General features: G+C 33.5%; 2 protein-coding genes across 3 annotated transcripts in view; both read left to right on the top strand.

The window, feature by feature from the left end:
* Nucleotides 1–10,409, top strand: part of LOC118180099 (uncharacterized) — a 32,317-nt gene extending 21,908 nt beyond the window's left edge. The window contains exons 3-5 of the mRNA XM_085825124.1: nucleotides 1,285–1,560; nucleotides 5,832–6,051; nucleotides 10,206–10,409. Of these exons, the coding sequence (XP_085681250.1) occupies nucleotides 1,285–1,560; nucleotides 5,832–6,051; nucleotides 10,206–10,318 (609 nt within the window). The 3' untranslated portion in view covers nucleotides 10,319–10,409. The remainder of the gene's footprint in view (nucleotides 1–1,284; nucleotides 1,561–5,831; nucleotides 6,052–10,205) is intronic.
* Nucleotides 10,410–16,031: 5,622 nt separating this feature from the next.
* The window catches only part of LOC118180098 (uncharacterized), a 41,751-nt gene continuing 37,756 nt past the window's right edge, over nucleotides 16,032–20,026 (top strand). The window contains exon 1 of one of the 2 annotated variants that reach the window (XM_085826066.1): nucleotides 16,032–16,210. The gene's annotated coding sequence lies outside the window, so the exon portion shown is untranslated. The remainder of the gene's footprint in view (nucleotides 16,211–20,026) is intronic. The other variant, XM_035349239.2, reaches the window with a different exon arrangement.

Genomic DNA, 20,026 nt, shown 5'->3' on the forward strand with positions numbered 1-20,026 from the left:
TTTATGAAGAACTTTTAAGAGAACAACGCAAAAGAAAAAGGCAAACAACATTAGATGCTTTTGTCACAAAAAGGCAGAACACTGAAAACGCGGAAGGCTAACTAAATATGACTGACTGAGAATTTTATTTGTTTTTTTTTAAGAATATTCGTTTTGTTATTTATATTTTGTTTCTATTTTTGCAAGAAATAATAATGTGGTATTAATTTGGGCTTTAAGAAATAAATGTTTGGTTTTATTTTTATTAAAAAAACATACTTTTTAAATTTAATACCTAACCAATTTCCTAGCCATCTTCCCCTAACCCCAATATTTACATGTAAAGATAGCCTCGTTTAGCGCTGTTTCGCATTACGCTCTACTTTGATGGAACGTATCCCCCGCGTTAAGCGGGGTCTTACTGTAACTGAACTGACCGTCGGAGAATTCTGGAAGAATCACTACATTATCCTCCACTGCCTTTCCGGAAGAATCACTACAATATCCTCCACTACCTTTCTGGAAGAATCAATACAATATCCTCCATTGCCTAAGAATAATTTATAAAAGGTTTGAAGCATTTATAAAAAGCTTAAAGCCTCAGAGAGCTCTTTGAGAACAATGAACTCAGCTTAGAAAATGCTTTGCCCTCAGTTGGGTACTGGAAGGGACTTGAAGGGTTTCACCAGTTGTTCCTGTTATCCTATTTTTGGACAAGTTTATGGGCTGAGAAGTCAGCGAAGAGGATATTAACGAGTTAGTGAAAGATCGCAGGATAGATTTATCAACAGAAGAACTTCTGCCCACCATGATTACGACATAAGGGTTAAATATTGATTTGGCTAGATGGGTCGGGACTCTCTTTAAATAAAATCTTGCTTCATTCAAAACCATATTTTAACTGAAACTATCCTTTAGGTTCAATAAGATAACGTTTTCAAATAAGAATTTTAGAAAAAAAGAGATAATATTAAAAGTGTAAAAACTTGCTATGCATTTATTTTTGAAAACTTTATCTGCTGTGCTTACTTTGAATTACTTAATCATGCCATCATACAATATTTAAGATAAAATTCTGGCTGAAGCTATAATGCAATCTAAGAGCTTTTTTTAATGTACTGGGTTCCTTTGAATGGATTAACTGGGATTTAACATCATTTTGTTGTCTTCAAATTGAACCTACCAAATGAAATTTATAATTAAACTTATGAACTGAAATTTGTAATGAAAAGAAAGATTGAAATTTGGAATAATAATTTCTTTGCCTTGAGATATTATAGATTATTACCATGAACTTTTTTTTAGCAAATGACGCCTTATATTGAACCCACGAATCCGTTGAAAGATCATCCAGTCACTATTACAACTAAACAAGGGAAACATTTTATTTTTGGAGGCTGGCTATCAGATATGATGAATCCAAATCAGAAGCAAAAAAATCAGCAAGATTTTGTAAAGGATCTCGAATTTCGTAAATCGCGCATTTTATTAGCTTTACCGTGGATGGAGAATTCAAAATTGCTGAAAGCAACCAAAGAACCCATAGTGATTGGAGGAAAACTTGACGATGATTATGAGAACGTGAGTACCTTTTGAATTTAAGCATAGATCTGAATTTAAGCATTTTCATAGATCTAGTCATGAATGTTATTATAAACAAACTTCACCAGAAAAAAATTACAGTTAATTGTACTTTAAAGGAGAGAATATGTAGTACATAAGAAGAACGCTCTTGGGTTTAAAAAATATTAGGTATCAAATACTGAATGCTTTGTAAATGCAATCACAGTTTTTATTTCGGTTTTTTTTTTTTTTTTTTTTTGTTATCTAGCATAACTTGTGATGACGTATGCAGTCTTGATGAGGTTATGTGAAACACAAGCTAATATAAGATTGATTAAAAGTGTTTTATACAGTAAGATTTTATTTAAAATGTATATGGTAATTAATGCACTAAAAGGAGAAAGATAATTTGTCATATAGTTTAATGGGAATAATAGTGAAAAATTCTATTTACAGAATTCATCTACAGTTTTACACTCATGTCCATAAATTAAGGATAATGCAAAATCAGGCAAAGGAAGAGTTAGAAGCAAAACAAATTTGACTTATTTGTAAAGCTTATTTATTAAATAAAAGGTAAAGAGCTAAAAAAGATGCTATATGTTTGATATTATTAAAAAAAAAGCGATTTTTTCTCCATGGAGCACATTAAAAAAAAAAAAAAAAAAAAAAAAAAAAAACACTATTTACAAAAAAAACCAATATTGGTTGGTATGATTGTTAATACATTGTATGTCTCCCAGACGATGCAATACAGTCCGTACAACGCCTAGGCATGCTAAGTATCAAATTATCGATCTGATCTTGGGGGATATTACACCACTCAAGAAGCAATACTCTCCGAAGTTCCGGTAGACATGTAGGAGGAGTTTGACGGGCTGCACTCGTCGACCAAGTATGTCCCACATGTGCTCTACTGGACTCAAGTACAGTGAGAATGCTGGCCAGTCCATACGGGTGATATCCTTCGATTGAAGGCATTCGCTTACGATGTGTGCACGGTGAGGACGAGTTTTGTCATCCATAAACACAAATTGTGCGCCCATGGCGCCCCGAAACAAACGTACATGTTGTTCCAGAATGACGTCCCTATAGATTTGGCTTGTCATGGTTCGAATTTGAACATGCAGGTCAGTTCTGGAACCCAGAATAATTCCACCCTAAACGAGCACTCCTGCACCACCGTAACGGTGTCGTTCAATGATGTTTTCTTGGTGGTAACGGGTACCTGGAGCTCTCCATATGAAAGTCCGGCGAGAATCAGACTGCAAGCTAAACCTGGACCCGTCGGAAAACATCACACAAGCCCACTGTTGCGGTGTCCACAATGCATGCTCTCTACTCCAGGCTAACCGCAGGCTACAGTGAGTTGCAGTAAGTGGAACGCATCTGACAGGTCTACGAGCATATAGACCAATCTGCCCTAAGCGTCTGTACACGGTCTGTCTTGAAATTGTAGTACCAGTGGCTGAAGAGAACTGACGAGACAGGTCTGAGGCTGTGCTCCGCCTGTTTCTTTTGGCAGTAACTGCCAAATGCCGGTCCTCATTCGGCGTTGTAACTCTGGGGCGACCTGTGCTGTAACGTCTACTCACATTATCATCGTCTTGGAGTCGTTGCCAAAGCCTGGAGATGACACTCTGGGCAATTCCAAGTTCGTCTGATACTTCCAGTTGGGTACGCCCACATTCCAAACCGCCGATAATTCTACCACGTTAAAAAATCTTTCAAATGCGTCCTTTGTGTCATAACTATTCGGTTATTGCACTGAAATGCTTATAAAGCGGCTGCAAACAATTTTACTTCTTTGCCTGTATTCCTTATATATCACTCTCTTACACTCTCGTCATTATGACGTACCATCGGTGTCATCTGGTTACTTCCTGAAATTTGCATATGATTCTTGAAGATGTGTGTAGTGATTTTACAGGTGATATATTTATTTTAGAGTTCGATTTCCGCGAGACTCCTTAATCTCCTTAATTATCCTTAATTTCTGGACATGAGTGTATATAGTGAATAACAAAAACGGGGGGGGGAGGGCATGATAAACTAAAAATGGTAATGGATCATGCATCTGACAATGTAATTAAATTAATAGAATTTGTTATTTAAGCTTCTCACGCTTTTATTATTTCCTATATAAAATTGCAGATAAATTCTGTAAATAAAATTATTTAAACAAATATTCCCATTTAATCAAAATCACAATAACAACCTTATACAAGCGTATATGTACGCTAAATACAAGGTTGTTATTGCGATTTTGATTGTCACATCGGCGTGCTTCTCTTCTATTCTATTCCCTTTTAACTATATAATAAGCTACATTTCTTCTTTTAGTGCATTAATTTTCATATCCATTTTAAATGAAAGTTTATTTTATAAAAAACATTTTTAGTTGTATTTTATTTTCTGTTTAATCTCAATTATATGCTATCAGTTTATAGTCATTATTAATTAGTGCACAAGCACTAAATTATAAAAAAAAATGAACTAAAGAAAAATAACCGAGAGTCATTCGGAGAAAGAAGAAATCGATTTGAATATTCAGTTTCGGAAATTGGACGTAATAATAAAGTTACAACAAGCATTTTACTTAAAGCTAAAATGAAAAAACAAATATCACTGATTCGTCATTAAGGGCATGATAACAATCACAAAAGTAATTTTTTCTCGAGAAATGCTTTTTATTTAACCCCGTCTACTTTAGACCGCATTTTTTAAAAAAATAATGCAGAAAATTTTTCAATCATGCCTTTTTATCATTCTTGCTTTAAAAGAAGGTAACAAGTTAATTTTATAATCTTCTAAAGTTTCAAAAACTTTATATCCGATACCTTTAAGGTGTTGAAATTTTAAAATCATAAACGTCAAATAGCCGAAAATTCAAGCGATCTTCAAAAATTCAGAATTAATGTTATAAAGTATTGGTTTCTTCCTTTCTGCATGCATTCGTTGTGTAATGATAGCCCACTTGCCGCGTATTCGAGAAGTACAGGGTTCAATTCCCAGCTAGAACATTGCGGATTTCTTCGATTTCCTTGTCTTGAAAGTTACAAATTGATTCTACAGTGGCGCTTGAACTAAAAGGGGATGAGGGATGATTCTTCACCACCAGGATTTGGCGACTGGGTCCTCAGTCCCCAGTCGCCTTTTAAAATGGGGGGGTATATAAGGGTATTGTCCTCCTCCTTTCTGTATGCCTTCGTGGTGTAATGGTAGCACACTTGGCACGTATTCGAGAGGTCCAGGGTTCGAGTCCTGGCGAGGGCACTGTTCGTTTTTCAGGACTCCTGTTTTTTTTTTTTTTTTAAAGAGCTAATAATGACTTTAGAATGTTACAATTTTCCTACAGGTTTCATTGGAAAGCTTTCTTTACACGCTAACTCATGTTGCAAACAGAAAAATTCTGATATGTTTAGTTTGTTTATTAAAACGAAGATATGTGCGGAGAACCAAATGAACACCAAATGAAAAAAAATCTAAATCTAATTTTGAAAAATATCCCTTCACCATATTGCGCTGTCGCCAACCAACAGTGTATGTACAAAGTTTGAACTGGATATCTCATCAAGAAGTAAATTAAAAACGATTTCAAAATTCCAATCGCAGTGAAGCAGCATGACTGAACTAAATAAAAGATTTTATTATAATTACTAGATTCAAAATAAATGAGTTTTAAATAAAGACAGATTTTTGTTGGATATGCAACGTTTACTTTGCCTCAGGGAAACCCGTCTATCAGATTTCCGGTGCTTACATACAGTTTTCTTAGAAAACTTTCAGCATATTATGGCTACCGGACTTTAAACTGAACATGTGATGTATAAAAAGTGTTTATTAAGCAGTTAAAATAATTTGAATTTGACACAGCACGGTAGATTTCTAAAATAAAAGTTCAATACTTCTCCATATTGCTGATGCCTTTACATAATTGCCTAAATTTCAGTTCGTTCAGCAAATATTCCCTGTGGTAAGGATTTAACTTTATTTAGAATGTCTGTATAATGCTAAAAAAGTAATAAGAAAGTGCGTAATAGTCTTGAACTGTTCTTTTAATTATGATGAAACAGGTATCGAGTTCAGTTAAAAATAAACATCACCAGAATTTTTGAATGGGATTAAAATTTTCATGTAACTACGACGTCATATAATCATAAATTTTCACATGATCAGATGTATGAGTCTATCTCATGCGTCTGTATCTTAAGTATCATTAAATTTGAATGCTGCAGTTTTTACTGCGCATGAAAAAGTATTGGAAAATGAATTGTTTTACTTTACAGAACTATGAAGATGACCAGAACGACGATGACGTCCCCGATTTGGACAAACTGGAGAAGAAAACCCAAGACTCCATTTCTTATTTTATATTCGGAGCTTTTGCTTTCCTTTGTGTCTTAAGCGTTTTTGTGTTTCCTGTCACCGATTTCCTACGTATGTTTGTTCTAAACTGCCGTTCAAATTCTTTGATAATTTGCGATATACTCCGATGCCGTGACCCAAGTAAGATAATTATGCTCTTTGTCAGAATTTATTTGCATAGAGAACATTACTTTTATTACAGTTTTAGTTGAACTTATAAATATTCAAAATACAAGTATGTCGGATATAGTAAACAAAAAAAGTTTTTAAAACCTAAGACGCAGAATTTCAGTTATCACGACCATTTAAGCTGCGTTCAGACGGGGACGTAAAGGGCATAAGTGGTTATAGCTGAGCTCCGTTGCCAAGGCAACCAGTCTGTGCTACGTCACAAAATCTGGTTTAGGGCTCGTGGCATAGGGTTCAAAGTTTTCAATTTTACGCTGAGTTTGGGATAAGCGTCGACCAATCAGAGCGAAGCTAAAACGAAGCGGCGTTCTACAGAAGATTTCGCTGTTACAAAACAAGCACAGCGAACGCGGGAAATCTATCGAGCAGGAGAGCAGCGCGGGAAAGTTGTAGACACATCCACGCATGCGCAAATTTAGCTTCTCTCATTGGCCACGGCTTACACCCCGTTCTCGCAGGTGTGGACGGAACTCCCGTATTTTATGCCCTTATGACTATGCCTCTATGCCCTTTTCGTCACCGTCTGAACGCAGCCTTAGAGGACACAGTTCTACATATTATTAATATATGAGAAATTCAAGAACAGGTCATTCCCAGATGACCGACGATGTATAAGAACTTGTATGAATACCTTTAAGAGAATGTTAAAATGTGTGAGCAGTCTATTCATTTCACTTCAAACACTGTTCTCGAGTCTTGTGAACCACACCTTAAAGCTACTATGAACTATATAAAATACCATGGCGAATTATTATCACGTGTAAATAGCCACTAATACATTCTCTACTCGCAGAAAACATATTGTTTAAAATAGTAAGGATTTTTTTTTATTCCTTAAACCTAAGGAATGAAATGCAGTCTGCTTTTTATTTAAATCCAAACGAAAACATTTGCTACCTTAAATAAGAAGCAGATATTTACTGGCAACTTATAACAAAGAGTAGAAAGTTGCAAAATCAGGTTATATCTTTAATGAGAAAACTATTTTCTTATAATATGCAATAATAATAGTTATAAATAAAACGAAACAAAGTAATAATTCGATTATCAATGTAAGAACAATTGATAGAAATTAACCTAATAATCAAGTTAATAATAAGCTCGAGCTAATAATAAAAAACTAGATAATAATATTTTAAGCTTTTTACCACTTTAGAAAGTTTTTCAACCGAACATAATTTGAAAATAAAAGAAGAATTAAAATTTCAAATTAAAAATCATTGTTTTCATTGACAAATAATTTCAACGTGTATTTTCCCAAGAATTATGAAAAAGAAAATTGGATTAGAAATCCATTTTGTTCAAATGTACGAAATTTTATCCCGATTATTAAAGTCCCGATTATCGTTTGCGATTCCACTACCGGTGATATCACAACTAAACTTACATAAGAAAGCTCTATAAGGTTTCTAAATAATATCCAAACCATAACAAGTGAGCATTGGTTTGTCTAGAGCAGCGGTTCTTGCGTACCACCTAAACAAAAATTGAAAAACTTTTAGTACTTAAACTATATTTTACAATGATTATTTTTCAGTTTCTGTATAGAAATATTAAAAAATTATATTTTGCCATTTGTGCAACCTATTGGCTATTTGTATTAAATATGCACAAATAAAAAATATTAGATTAAATATTGGTTACATTTTAATTATCAAAATTTAAGTTATAATACTTTAATTCTAAAATTTGCTGTGAAATCTGGTCCTGTTTAAGAGAGATCAATTTGTTTATGTTTGATCATATTTCACGTAGTTGTAACCGTAAATTAAGATCCCCTTTTAATTTTTAATTTTGCTTTGTACTTATTTTTCAGATATAGCATGGAAGAATATCCTTGTTCACACAAATAAATTGTGAAAAACAGGCAATAAAAATTTAATAGTTTTATTTGAAATCCCTTCAAATTGTTTTTTTTTTCTGTTCAGCCAAAAGTTAACGAATGTGTTAGTTTTGAAATCTTCAGGGTTCGATCATAGGACATTTCTATCAATTGTTCTTTTTCTTCACTAGATAAAATTTCGGGTACATTTGGACAAAATGAATTTCTAATCCAATTTTCTTTTTCATAATTCTCGGGAAATTACACGTTGAAATTATTTGTCAATGAAAACAATGATTTTTAATTTAAAATTTTATTTCTTCTTCTATTTTCAAATTATGTTCGGTTGGAAAACTTTTTAAAGTGGTAAAAAGCTTAAAATATTATTATCCAATTCTTTGATTATTAGCGCGAGCTTATTATTAGCTTGATTATTAGGCTAATTTTTATCAATTTTGCTTTTTCTTCACGAGATTTTTGAAATTAGTAGTTAAAAAATACTTCATTTATTTGCGTACCACCGGTTTGGTTTGTTTGGTTTGGTTTATTAGATTATGGCAAAGCACTCGAGGGCTATCTGCCTTAAGGGAGGGATGCCTTCGTGGAGGACTTTCTAATTGAAACTGCCTCGTATACACGTTACACATGGGGAAAACCACGAAAACACCCATGCAGCCAGCCCGTTCGCGGGATTCGAATCTCGGACAGAACTACCAGTGTTCAGCGACGTTACCGCTTGGCCGCTGGTGGGCCCACAGGTTGGGAATCACTGGTCTAGAGTAACTGTTTCTAATATTTTTGTTATTTCTAGGGAGTATTGTGCTCTTTAGATGCTGCTGTAAACTATATTTATATTTTGAACACAAATTTAAATTTTGTTATGACTAAAACATAAAATAAATTATGCCATGATATGAAATTTAAACCCACCAGATAAAAAAACTTAATATTTTGTTATATATATTTAAATACATTTAAAATTAAGAACTGAATGAAAAGTAAGATTAAAACATATTTCATTTCTGAACGGAGGTAATGGCTCCCTTCATGTATTTTAAATTTAGCTTGGGTCAAAATCGTACCTCTAATAGATTACAAATGGAAATGATGATGCACTACGGTTATAAACGAAATTTTATATTTTATGATGCAGTTTTCGATTAAAATCTATTGGAAAGAAAGAAAATACGCAGCCTTTGTCTTATCACTTTTTATTTTACAGATGTTCTTTACAACAAGTAATATATAAAAAAGATGAAAGTCAATTCCTACTTAGGTCAAAAAAGAAAAATTTTATTTTAGTTACTTTTTATTAACATTATCAACATTTTTTAGTTTCTAATTTATGAAACTATAATTTCATTACAATGGTCTGTAATTTCTGATTCTATCCCCAAAATGAAAAAAACTGTATTAACATCAAGTGTCATCCAGTACAAGTTTAAAAAATGTATTTGAACTTGAGTAGATGAAAAAAAAGTACTTTATTAACGATTGAAAATTTGAGCAAGATATAGGGAGAGTGTCAACTAATGGTAGGAATTTAAATAATAGGTTAGGTTATTTAATTACGGCCAAGCCTCGAGGGCTATCTGCCTAAGGGGAGGGATGGCTTCGTAGAGGACTTTCTAAGGGAAACTGGCTCGTATACACGTTACACGTGGGGAAAACTACGAAAATACGAAAACACCCATGCAGCCAGCCCGTTCGCGGGATTCGAACCTCCGACCGAACTACCAGTGTTCAGCGACTTTACCGATCGGCCGCTGATGGGCGTAGGAATTTAAAAAGGAGAATCTTTCTATATGCAGACAAGTTTCCAGTTGAATAAAGAACACTTTCTGTATTAAATTCATCCTGTTTATAAAATGCGCTGTAATGTTTTTCTAAATTAATTAGATACGAAACGTGTCTTGAGGTACAAGATATGCCTTAATTCTTTTGCTTTGCACTGATTTTTTACCCAGTGACATTTAAAGAGTGCTAACAGGATTTCTACTTACAACTTTACAGTTTGCTTATTCGTGCTATATCACTAAAGCAGTAAGGCGATTGCTTCGATACATAAATGTATTAAGTAAATTTTCAGGTTTTTATTGTTTAAGACAGGCAAAGAAAAAAACAAATCCCGTTAAAATGCAGTAAGTATTTAATCATGGTAATATCAGAAACAAGTGAACTATACTTGCACGAAAAAGAGCATTATAATTTAATGAAGCTGAAAATAAAAAAATAAGCATACAATATTTTCGTAAAACTCTGCTCTATTGTTATCTTCTTGTAGAATACAGACTTGTTAAAGAGATGTGTGAAACGTCTGGCGTACCAATTACTTCTTATAAAGTGTACAAGAAACTAATGGAAAGGTATGAATTAGAAAGCGGTGAGGATGAATAATGAAGAATGCTTACAGATGAAAAGGGGCGCATTGATCTATTCGTTTATATATCACTTCTAAACATGAACTATTTCGCGAAATTGATTTTGTATAAAACTCCATCATAATAATAAAATGTTTTATAACCACAAGTTCGTTTTTCTCGTATATTTTTTGTTTGAAATAAAAAATTAAGCTTTAATAAGAATTTTCAAACTACGTTTTACGAACCATACCAAATTTGTGAGAAAGCTATTTTTAACGTTTAAGACATAAAAAATAGTAGGTAATTCGAGTTTTATTCAGCTACAATGAAAACTGAGAGGAATAGTTTAATATGAAATGCATCTATTCCTGGGTTTCCCTTATGTATAAAAATGGTACTTTTCAGAGACTTTTTACAGATTAATTGCACTTTGCTTACATTATTTAGGGGTTAGACTGATAAAGACACATATTACTTTTATTTCCTAAGATTATTTTTAAATTTTAAACTTTAAATTTGTGTTTCTGTCGGTTCAGAAACATATTGTTTCATTTATTTGTTTCTTCCGTTGCACAAATTCCCATCCGATGACGATGTAGTGGAAGAGCAAATTCCATATTTCATTTTTGTATTTTGTATATTGCCGCTTCTCTAATTCTTGAAGTTTGAAATTGTAGTTATGTGTTTTTGGTTATTGAATGTGATTTATTACAAACTGGATATGTGATGATGTCGTGTCTATGACAAAGTGCAATTAAATAGCTCCGAAGCTGTCTTTGACAGCTTTTGCAACCTCGGCAGCTCTATCAGTATAAAGTAGGTCCCCTGGGTCTTCAATGCCGATATCAAACAGTCTGGCCTGGATTGCTGGGCAATGTGATGGCGAGACAGTGGGATGTCATCTGGACAAATGTTGGTGTAACTACGCTGTCCGTCTGCAGAAATCCTCATCCCTTTTAAGTGATTTGTCCTAAGTCTGGTTATGATAGTCGATATGGCTCCGTCACAGTTCAATTCCTGGCTTGACCGATTAGTCTTTGGCTGGCAACTGCATTGGCATTAACGAGGGTGTTAACGATTGGCATCAATGAGGGGGGTGAATTTTAAAAGTATTTTTTATTTTATTCTCCATTGCTCGCTTATAAAGACACTTAATTATTATTAAGAATGGGCTCAGTCTCTTTATTTTAGCTTCATTCTCCAGATTTGCATGTGTGCTTACTGATTTTTAATTATTCTAATAATGCAAATAGAATTTGTAACTTTAATTGCCAATTTTATTTAAATTTTACTCCTTTCACCTGCTCTCTCCTTTTTTTTTTAGTCAGGGATGTAAGATAGAAAGCAAAAAACTACAGTTTAAAAATTAAAATAATTTATATTCAAATTAATTTGAATTGGTTAAAAATTAAATGAAATTTATTGCACTAGGTTTCTAAAATATTTTCTTGCTGCAGTTATTTTACTTTAGACCAGGGTTCTGAATTAAGTTTTAGTACGTTCTAGACGTTTTAGTATATCAAAATTTACAGCTTTAATCTCATCTTTTGTTGGATTTAATATTTTTTATATTAATCTGAGATATCTTTTAAAACTTTATTATAACTCGATATGAAATTATCACAAAAATCAAAGCCTTTGTGTATGGGGTCGAAGTTATTTAATACTCTTTTTAATGAATATTTTTACTTTTATTCCAATCCATTTATTCCACCAAATGTTGTTTTCAGTCGAGAAAACATTTTGGTTCTTTTGAGTCGAACACAATCTTGATGACAGCGAGGAATGGTGTCTGAAGATTAAGCTAAAGTATGTCTTTTTCTTCTCTCCAAATTTGCCCATTTCCTGACCTTTACACTTTGAAATATTTATCGCTTTTTAATGTCCTTGTTCTTTAGTCATACAAAATCGGTATGTTGCGAAATCTATGCAGTTTTAATTAATATTTTAAATGAATATTGTGTTCCTAATTATGGTAAATTGCTTTATATTTAAACGAATGGCTTCAAAAATAATTAAAAAAATTCTTTATAGTTTGCTCTATCATAACAGCGTTTTTGTTGTTAGATCCTGCAAAAGTTGCATTAAAAAAGCTTTCTACCGACTTAAGTTTCTATTAAGTAAAGTAAATTAGAAGAGATTTCAAAGAGTGGGAAAGATGAAAGCTCTGTCACATTTAAAAATACTCTAATGTGGACACCACATTGACTTCTATGGCCTATTAAATTATACACTTTTTATTCAGCATTTCATTTAAACATATTTCATCAAATTTTAATTAGAGATATATTTTTCATTCAATTAATTTAGTTCTCATTTCGCGGCAAAGTAAAAATACGTAAAATCTCAAAACATCTTCATTAAAAATTGTTAACATACAAAAAACATAAAACACCAAATACAGTTAAAAACATTTTTTTTGCAATCAAAATTAGAGTTTTTATACAAAAACAAACAATTCGGCCAGCTTGCAAGAAGACATTTTTCGGTGCACAAAACTGAACTTTCGCTTTTGGTCCCACTTGGCAAAAAGACACTGAAGGTGCAGGCTCTGACTTTCTTGACTATCTTGACTTTCTTGACAGTCCTATATTTAAAATTTTAAACGTTCTACGGCTGCTCGTTCTTAAGCTATCCGAGCTATACTTACGTACGTACACACGTCAAACAAAAAGTCTCTTCTGAATAGGTTTTAAATCCATTTTACAATCCTTTTTGGTAAAAACAGTCCTTTATTCTTTTCGTACGTAAAGATGCCACGCAAAAACATCTTTCAAATGGTTTAGAGAGCGGTTGAAATTGATATTTTCTTTAAAATATGATACTCGAAAGTTTTCGCGATTACAATACTTCCTTTGCTTCTTGCAAGGAAGTAAAAAATGAATATATTTCGAAATCCTTCACCCCAATGTACAGTTTACTATTTGCTTCAGCACACTTAGTACAAGATATTTTTATTCAAATTTCTTTATTCAATTTAATGCCAAAAATATTTTTGATTGTATTTCGTACAGTATAGAAGTGTTTATACTGGAATAAATATTTTTTATTAAAAACTTCAAAAGAAGAAAGAAGCCTTTACATTAAAATTTCTATTAAGGAAATCCTGCACTCGGGTAAATAAATCAATAAAATTCTGAAATAGCTGTTTATAAAATATTTTTCGTAATATTTTTTAGGCCGCCATCCTTATATTACCGCATACATTTCTTCAATACTTTACAAAGTATAATTCAGAAGAACCGTAAAAACTGTCAAACTATCGTACCGCCCATCTTCTAATTAAAGGTATCGTCACAAAGAGACAACCAGACTGTTATACAAACTGAAAAGTATAACAGAAAAACTTCGATGATTGTGGATAATTTAAAACATGCGTTCAAATTCAAGTATGAAATACAAATTCAACATTTCCTATTAAACATTGCATTGGTACTGAGTGTTCGCGAAGGAAAACCGGCTAGCCGAAACGTAAGCAGATCAAGATCAGTTAAATTCAATCAGCAGGGAAGCAATGCAGAGTGATTATCAGCTACCTTGTCGGAAATCATCTCTCTAAACTCTAGAACTATGCGCTTATTTATATTTTAACTAATTTGTGTTCTTGTAAGAGATGACGAAAGTAGAAGTGAAAGTAATAAAATAACTATGTTTATTAGCACAAAACCTTATAATTACATGAGAAGCAGCGCCATCAAAAACAAGATCCAATGGAGAAGACTGCCAAGCTATGTGAGTGAGTTTAAGTGAATTCAGTACTTGAATTCGCCGTGTAATACGGATGTACACTGGTGTGCAAAAGTCAAGGACGAGACGGTTTTTTTCAATATAACGTCGTCCAAAAGCCTTCCAAATCAACGCAAATAATACCAAAGGTCTCCAAGAAGTAAAAACATTGGTAATGTAGGTGAAACTTATCAAGAAAGAAATGAAGAGAATATAAAGGAACTTTATTGAAAACGTAGCATGGAACACAATACGACACACCAGATATATCCATGTGAAGGTGTCCAGCAAGAAACATCCAGCCTATAGTAGGGGATATGTCGTCAATGAGTTGTTAACACATTGCTGCCGATTCCTTTTGTAGCGCCAATCACAGTTCCGGATTCGTTACTTTTAATAAGTTACATGCTGCCACGCGTCTCCCTAGAAAGACCTATACATGCTTGATGGGATTTAGATCCGGAGACCTTGCCGGCGAGTTTATGCGTTCAATATCCTAACCCTACAACACCTTTTTGACAGCAACTGTGCGATGAGGTGGAGCGTTGTCGTCCATCAAGAGGAACTGAGGACCCATAGCACCTCTGAAAAGTTGCACATAAGAAGAACATCGTTACAATAGCGGGCCTCGAGGACTGAACCTCTTTGAAAGAGGTGAAGGTCCTACGACTAGCAAGCATAATGCCTACTCAAACGAGAACTCCGAGACCTCCAAACCCGTCCCTTTCGATTATGCTGGAGGAGATATTACGTGTTCCCCGCTCTCTCCAGACGTGTGTGCGTCTAGAATCGCTACTCAGACTAAATCTTCTCTCATCCGTAAACCTGTAGTACCTGTAGGGCAATATAACGGTTGTCTGCTGCCGTGGTTACTTGTGGACGACCGCTGCAGAACCGTCGGACAGCTGTTCTTGTAGTTTGAAATGCTTTCCAAAGTCGTTAAACGATGCTATGAGCTATCCTGAACTCCACAGCCATACTTGTCGCACTTCGACCTTCCTCAATCTTTACAGTGATTCGACTTCGGGTAAAATCATCCGGATGTCATCTAAGAGATTCTTTGTGATTCATTTCACAGTGAGACAGCAATTCGATGTCGTTTAATATACGCCATACAACAGCTTCCCAGAAATGCTGAGTTCTCAGTGCCGACGCACTTTTTACCCTTTCGACACTCCCTCATTAACTCTAGCTGCATTGTATGCGCATGTACTACCGTACCTGATTTTAGTAAACTTCCTGATCGGTGTTCCAGCCCGTTGTGCCTCTTTATTCCGCTGATAAATTAATTTCCCAACTTCGTCCTTAATTTTTGTACACCAGTGTAATTAGTCGTCAAGAATTGGAGTTGGCTCCGGGTTTATGATTTGTTTTATTTATGAGTTTTAACATCTATAGATGAGAGCTTTACTTTAGTCAACATGATTTTTGGTAAAATTATGTAGACATTAACACCAAGTACTGAACTTCTGTTATTGTGTTTATAATCTAGTCTTTGCAAATCGCATAGCAGCATTTACTTTCTGTTTTGAATTTCTGTTTTGTTTCTTAGCTGTAGTCTGTAGATTTCAGGAAATGCATTAGTTTGATTTTACTTGCTTTTGTGCTATCGAAAAGCTGAATCTAATTAAAATGTAGTCTACTTATAATTTATGTTTGGATGATAAATTACTAATGTCAGCAATATTCAGCCCGTTGGGTGCTATTGAGTTTGGATGAAAAAATAATGTGCTGTCTCCATTAGCACAGTAACTTCAAGTTTACGGCAAAAAGTATTTTAGGAAATACGTCTTTGGGTAAACAATAGATGAATTTAAAGTTTTCGATTATTTAGAGATACATTTTCTGGTCTGACATTCAGTAAGTTACAAAAAGGGAAACTGAAATGAAGACTTTCATTTCTTCTTTTTCATTTTTTTCCCTTTTCCTTAAAGTGCCAAATAAGAGAATTTTGCCGCAATTATGTATTTTTTCCTCCCTACACAAAGAACGATAAAAGCTCGTCCTCTTTATGGATCAATATTTCTTTGTGAAGACTAAAAGGAAGTGTGAAGTTTCACGGAATAACCAATTGCATGTGGGATTGCAGTGACCAATTTGCAAGTTGAACTCAACTGACATAATAACAGAAAAGAAGCGATTTGGCGGCAGAAGTTTATTCTAATTATTGTTAAAATAAACTTATCCTTATAATTTCAAGGTAAGAAACTTAAATGCTAAAAAACAGCTTTAACTAATTAAAGTATTAACTAAGTTTCTAATTTAATTTCTTGCAAAAAATTAGAATGAAAAATATCATGATTCGTTTTCTTTTTTATAAAATTTTTATTTTAATAACTACTATTTTCAATATTATCCTTCTCTTGTGAACAGTATTCCATTAAGTAATAACTATAATATACGTCTTCTTAATATATAAAAACTAAGTATTATGATCAACTACTTTCTATGAATGCGTTAATATTAGTAATTTCTTTGAACCGTACTTCCCTGTTTCATTGATACCAGCGAATAGATTTTCCAATATAAGGCTGTTATTTGCTATGTAATAGTTATATATCGGCTTTCCTTTTTAAAATTGAGTTCCTATTCGTATCTATATGTGCATGCAATCCTTCGACACAAACATTTTTTTTATTTAAGTATGATATTTAGAGCCTTTTCAGTATGTTTCATAATTACGCGTTTATGTAAATATTTGCATATATAAAATGTTAGATAATGCATATATAAAATGTTAGATAAGATAATCGACATATATAATTTAATATATGCTTAAACGTAAAGCCTATCTGTGTTTACATATAATATACGTTTGAAATAAAGAAACTCTTAAAAGCACAATATCTAGCTTCTAAATATGAATAGTTTATGAATTTTCATTTTGAACGAAGATCGATTTGAAGTAAGAAATAAAATCAGGTGACAGAAATCATTGATAAATTTTGGCGTTATTGAAATTTGGACCAATTTAAAACTGTTCTTAGCTGCAGGAAAAATAAATAATGAAGTGCAGTTTTGCTGTGATTTGTACGTTTGGCATTGCTCAGAAATGATACACGCATCGTAATCAATAATATTTTTTCATATAAGCGTCTTTTAAGATAAGAGTAAATTTTCATTTTTTTGATAAAAGGCTTGCTTCTGATTTTAGTTATGTAGATGACCATCAATGCCATTCATAGAATTTCATCTCAGACATAAATGGAATTTAGAATCAGCAAACATAGTATGTGACGAACATGTATTTCTATATTTATTAAATATACTACATATATCATGAATAATTCTTTTGAAACGTTCATAACAATGGAAATAACTTTGTATAAGTAAAAAATGCTCCCTTTGGTAAGAATTTAAAATTAAATCAATTACTTTAATGAAAATTTGTTCCCGAGTAGAAGAAGAAAAGGAATTATACTATTTTCTTTGTTTTGTTTAATATTACCTTTAGCACGTTATCATTAAACGCAATCACTTCGTTATTACAAGTCTGAATTTTAGATCATATTCTGTTATTGAAAGGTTTGCTTTATTTTCATGTAAAAAACTATCTTGTTTAGAACTTTGCTTTTCTCTCATCCTTAATTAGTATTATTGTTGATTCAAAGTGGTTAAAAATGAACAAAATGCGAAGCGAAATATTTGGCATTTATTCGAAATCCTTATTCTGTTAACAAATAAATTATAAACCCTATTGTAGTCTGTTGATTTGGTGTAGGCACATCAGCGAAATATTTGGCACTTGTACGAAATCCTTATTCTGTTAACAAATAAATTATAAACCCTATTGTAGTCTGTTGATTTGGTGTAGGCACATCAGCGAAATATTTGGCATTTGTACGAAATCCTTATTCTGTTAACACATAAGTTATAAACCCTATTGTAGTCTGTTGATTTGGTGTAGGCACATCAGTTTCATTTGTTCCCTTCTGTCTTACCCCGTAACCATGGCAATAGATGTGTTTATTTCAAAGTAATAGGCTAGGGAACTGGAAAATTAGGTTTTTGTGAAAATTCATCTTAGAAAAATAAAACAAATTGCTTATTGTTAATTTATTGAGCAATAAACTTTCCTTCTTATCTGTGTTCCTTCTTATCTGAGTTAAAGATTTTAAAAACGCAAAATCAAGGACAAGAAAACTGTAGGCCTTTAACTTGTCGTCTCGTATGTAAAATCCTCATTTGCTCCACTTTAAATTCTTTTAATTTCGTATCATAACATAAAATTCAAATTACTTACATTCAATTCAAAATATATGTACTTTTGTAATGTTTATGAATGTGAGTAGGGAAGAGAATTAACGGTCTTAAGCGCATGCCTCTTATGTTTCCTTATGTTTTTCAGATAGTTCGGATGGTAAAACTGTTAAATTCGTTCTGTTAAAAATAAATACAACATTTGTAACGTCTCTAATAAAAGCAGTTAAAAAGAGCTGTATTATTGTTGAAAATTTCAAAAGCAGAAAATGAATGATCTGTTCATATAGAAAAACTAATGAGAAACTTCAAGATCAGATGTGTGCCATAAAATTACCGTCTAACAGATCACCAAACTCCATTTGACCTTAACCTTCCAAAGAAAAAGAAAAATGCTCGAAGAGGGTCTATGCTATTGACACTGTTACCAATCTCACTTGTCTGACAAGGGTCAGCACAACCCTACGACATTCATCATGGTAAGGAGTCAAATGTGTCTGTCGCTGGCAAGAGTCTTGAGCACCATATAAATGACAGCCCGACTTTAGTTCAGTTCCGCCTCCAGTTCTAAAGAAAAGCCAAGGCACGGAGCAAGTGTCTCTCACCCCTTTTACCATACCTCAAACCTCTCGATAGGCCTTTCAACTAACCGAATATTTAGAACGCCCCATGCCGCACAGACACTATACTTATACAAACGTACATGTGTTCTCCGGGATTCAAAGCCGGGCCCTTCGGTACCTCAGCCAGAGTCACTAAACACTATCCTGAGCAGAGATTTTTTTTCATATTACATGTAGGCGTAATCTTGCTCGAATTGGGCAACGGTTTTGACAGTGGAGTTTGTTTTATAACGAGGATTCGAGAAACAGTCTTCAGATTCTGAAAATTTATTCCAAAAGAATAGAAGTTCTGCGAAGTTTATAAGGCCTTCTTAGCATGCCTTCTTGGTGTAGAGGTCAGCACGCTCAACGCGTATTCGAGAGGTCCGTGGTTCAAGTCCCGGCAAGGGCATTGCTCATTTTTCATCTTTCCCGCTTCGAAATAACCTAATGGTTCGACAGTGGTGCCCAAACTAAAAAAGGTGAGGGTTGATGATTCTCCACCACCAGGATTTGGCGTTTGGATCTCCTAATCTCCAGTCGCCTTTAAAAGGGGGAGTATATAAGGTATTTCTCCCGCCTTCTTAGCATGCCTTCGTAATGTAGTGGTCAATACGCTTGGCTCGTATTCGAGAGGTCCGTGGTTCGAGTCTCGGCGAGAGCATTGCTCATTTTTTATCTCTCCTGTTTCGAAGACTCCACAATTTAAACATGGAATTTCAGTGAAAATCCTTTTTCACAAACTTTTGCAATGATTATAAGCAGAGAATGATAAGTAGAACCCTGTCTTCGAATGGTAAAGATACAATTTTTATAGCAACACAAAGCATTTCAACTGTTCAAAGCAGCTGCTCACTTGGAAAAATGACGAAAATTACTCTCATTCGTTGTTTATTTCAAGGAGCAGATCTGAATGCAGTTCAGATGGGAAAGAATAAGGATTACTACAATTATTCATGTCAAAATTTACTTCTATCATTCGTATCAATCGTTAAATGTTGAACTATGGTTTCTCGCAGAATGCGATATTTTACACGATCAAATCTCCGGTTATAATCTTTTATCTGCCATAGCAATTTGCTTCCTTGATAACGATTACTAAAAGTAGTAATGAAATTGTCTTTATTCATAATAAATGAGAGCACCTGTATTCCTGTGGGAAAGGGTTGCTTTAAATATTTACTTATTGCTAAGTGCTCTTGGGCTATTGTTTC

This window comes from Stegodyphus dumicola, chromosome 10, assembly GCF_044657685.1.
Source record: "Stegodyphus dumicola isolate Sdum_Otavi_A_Nest chromosome 10, ASM4465768v1".
Taxonomy (NCBI): domain Eukaryota; kingdom Metazoa; phylum Arthropoda; class Arachnida; order Araneae; family Eresidae; genus Stegodyphus; species Stegodyphus dumicola.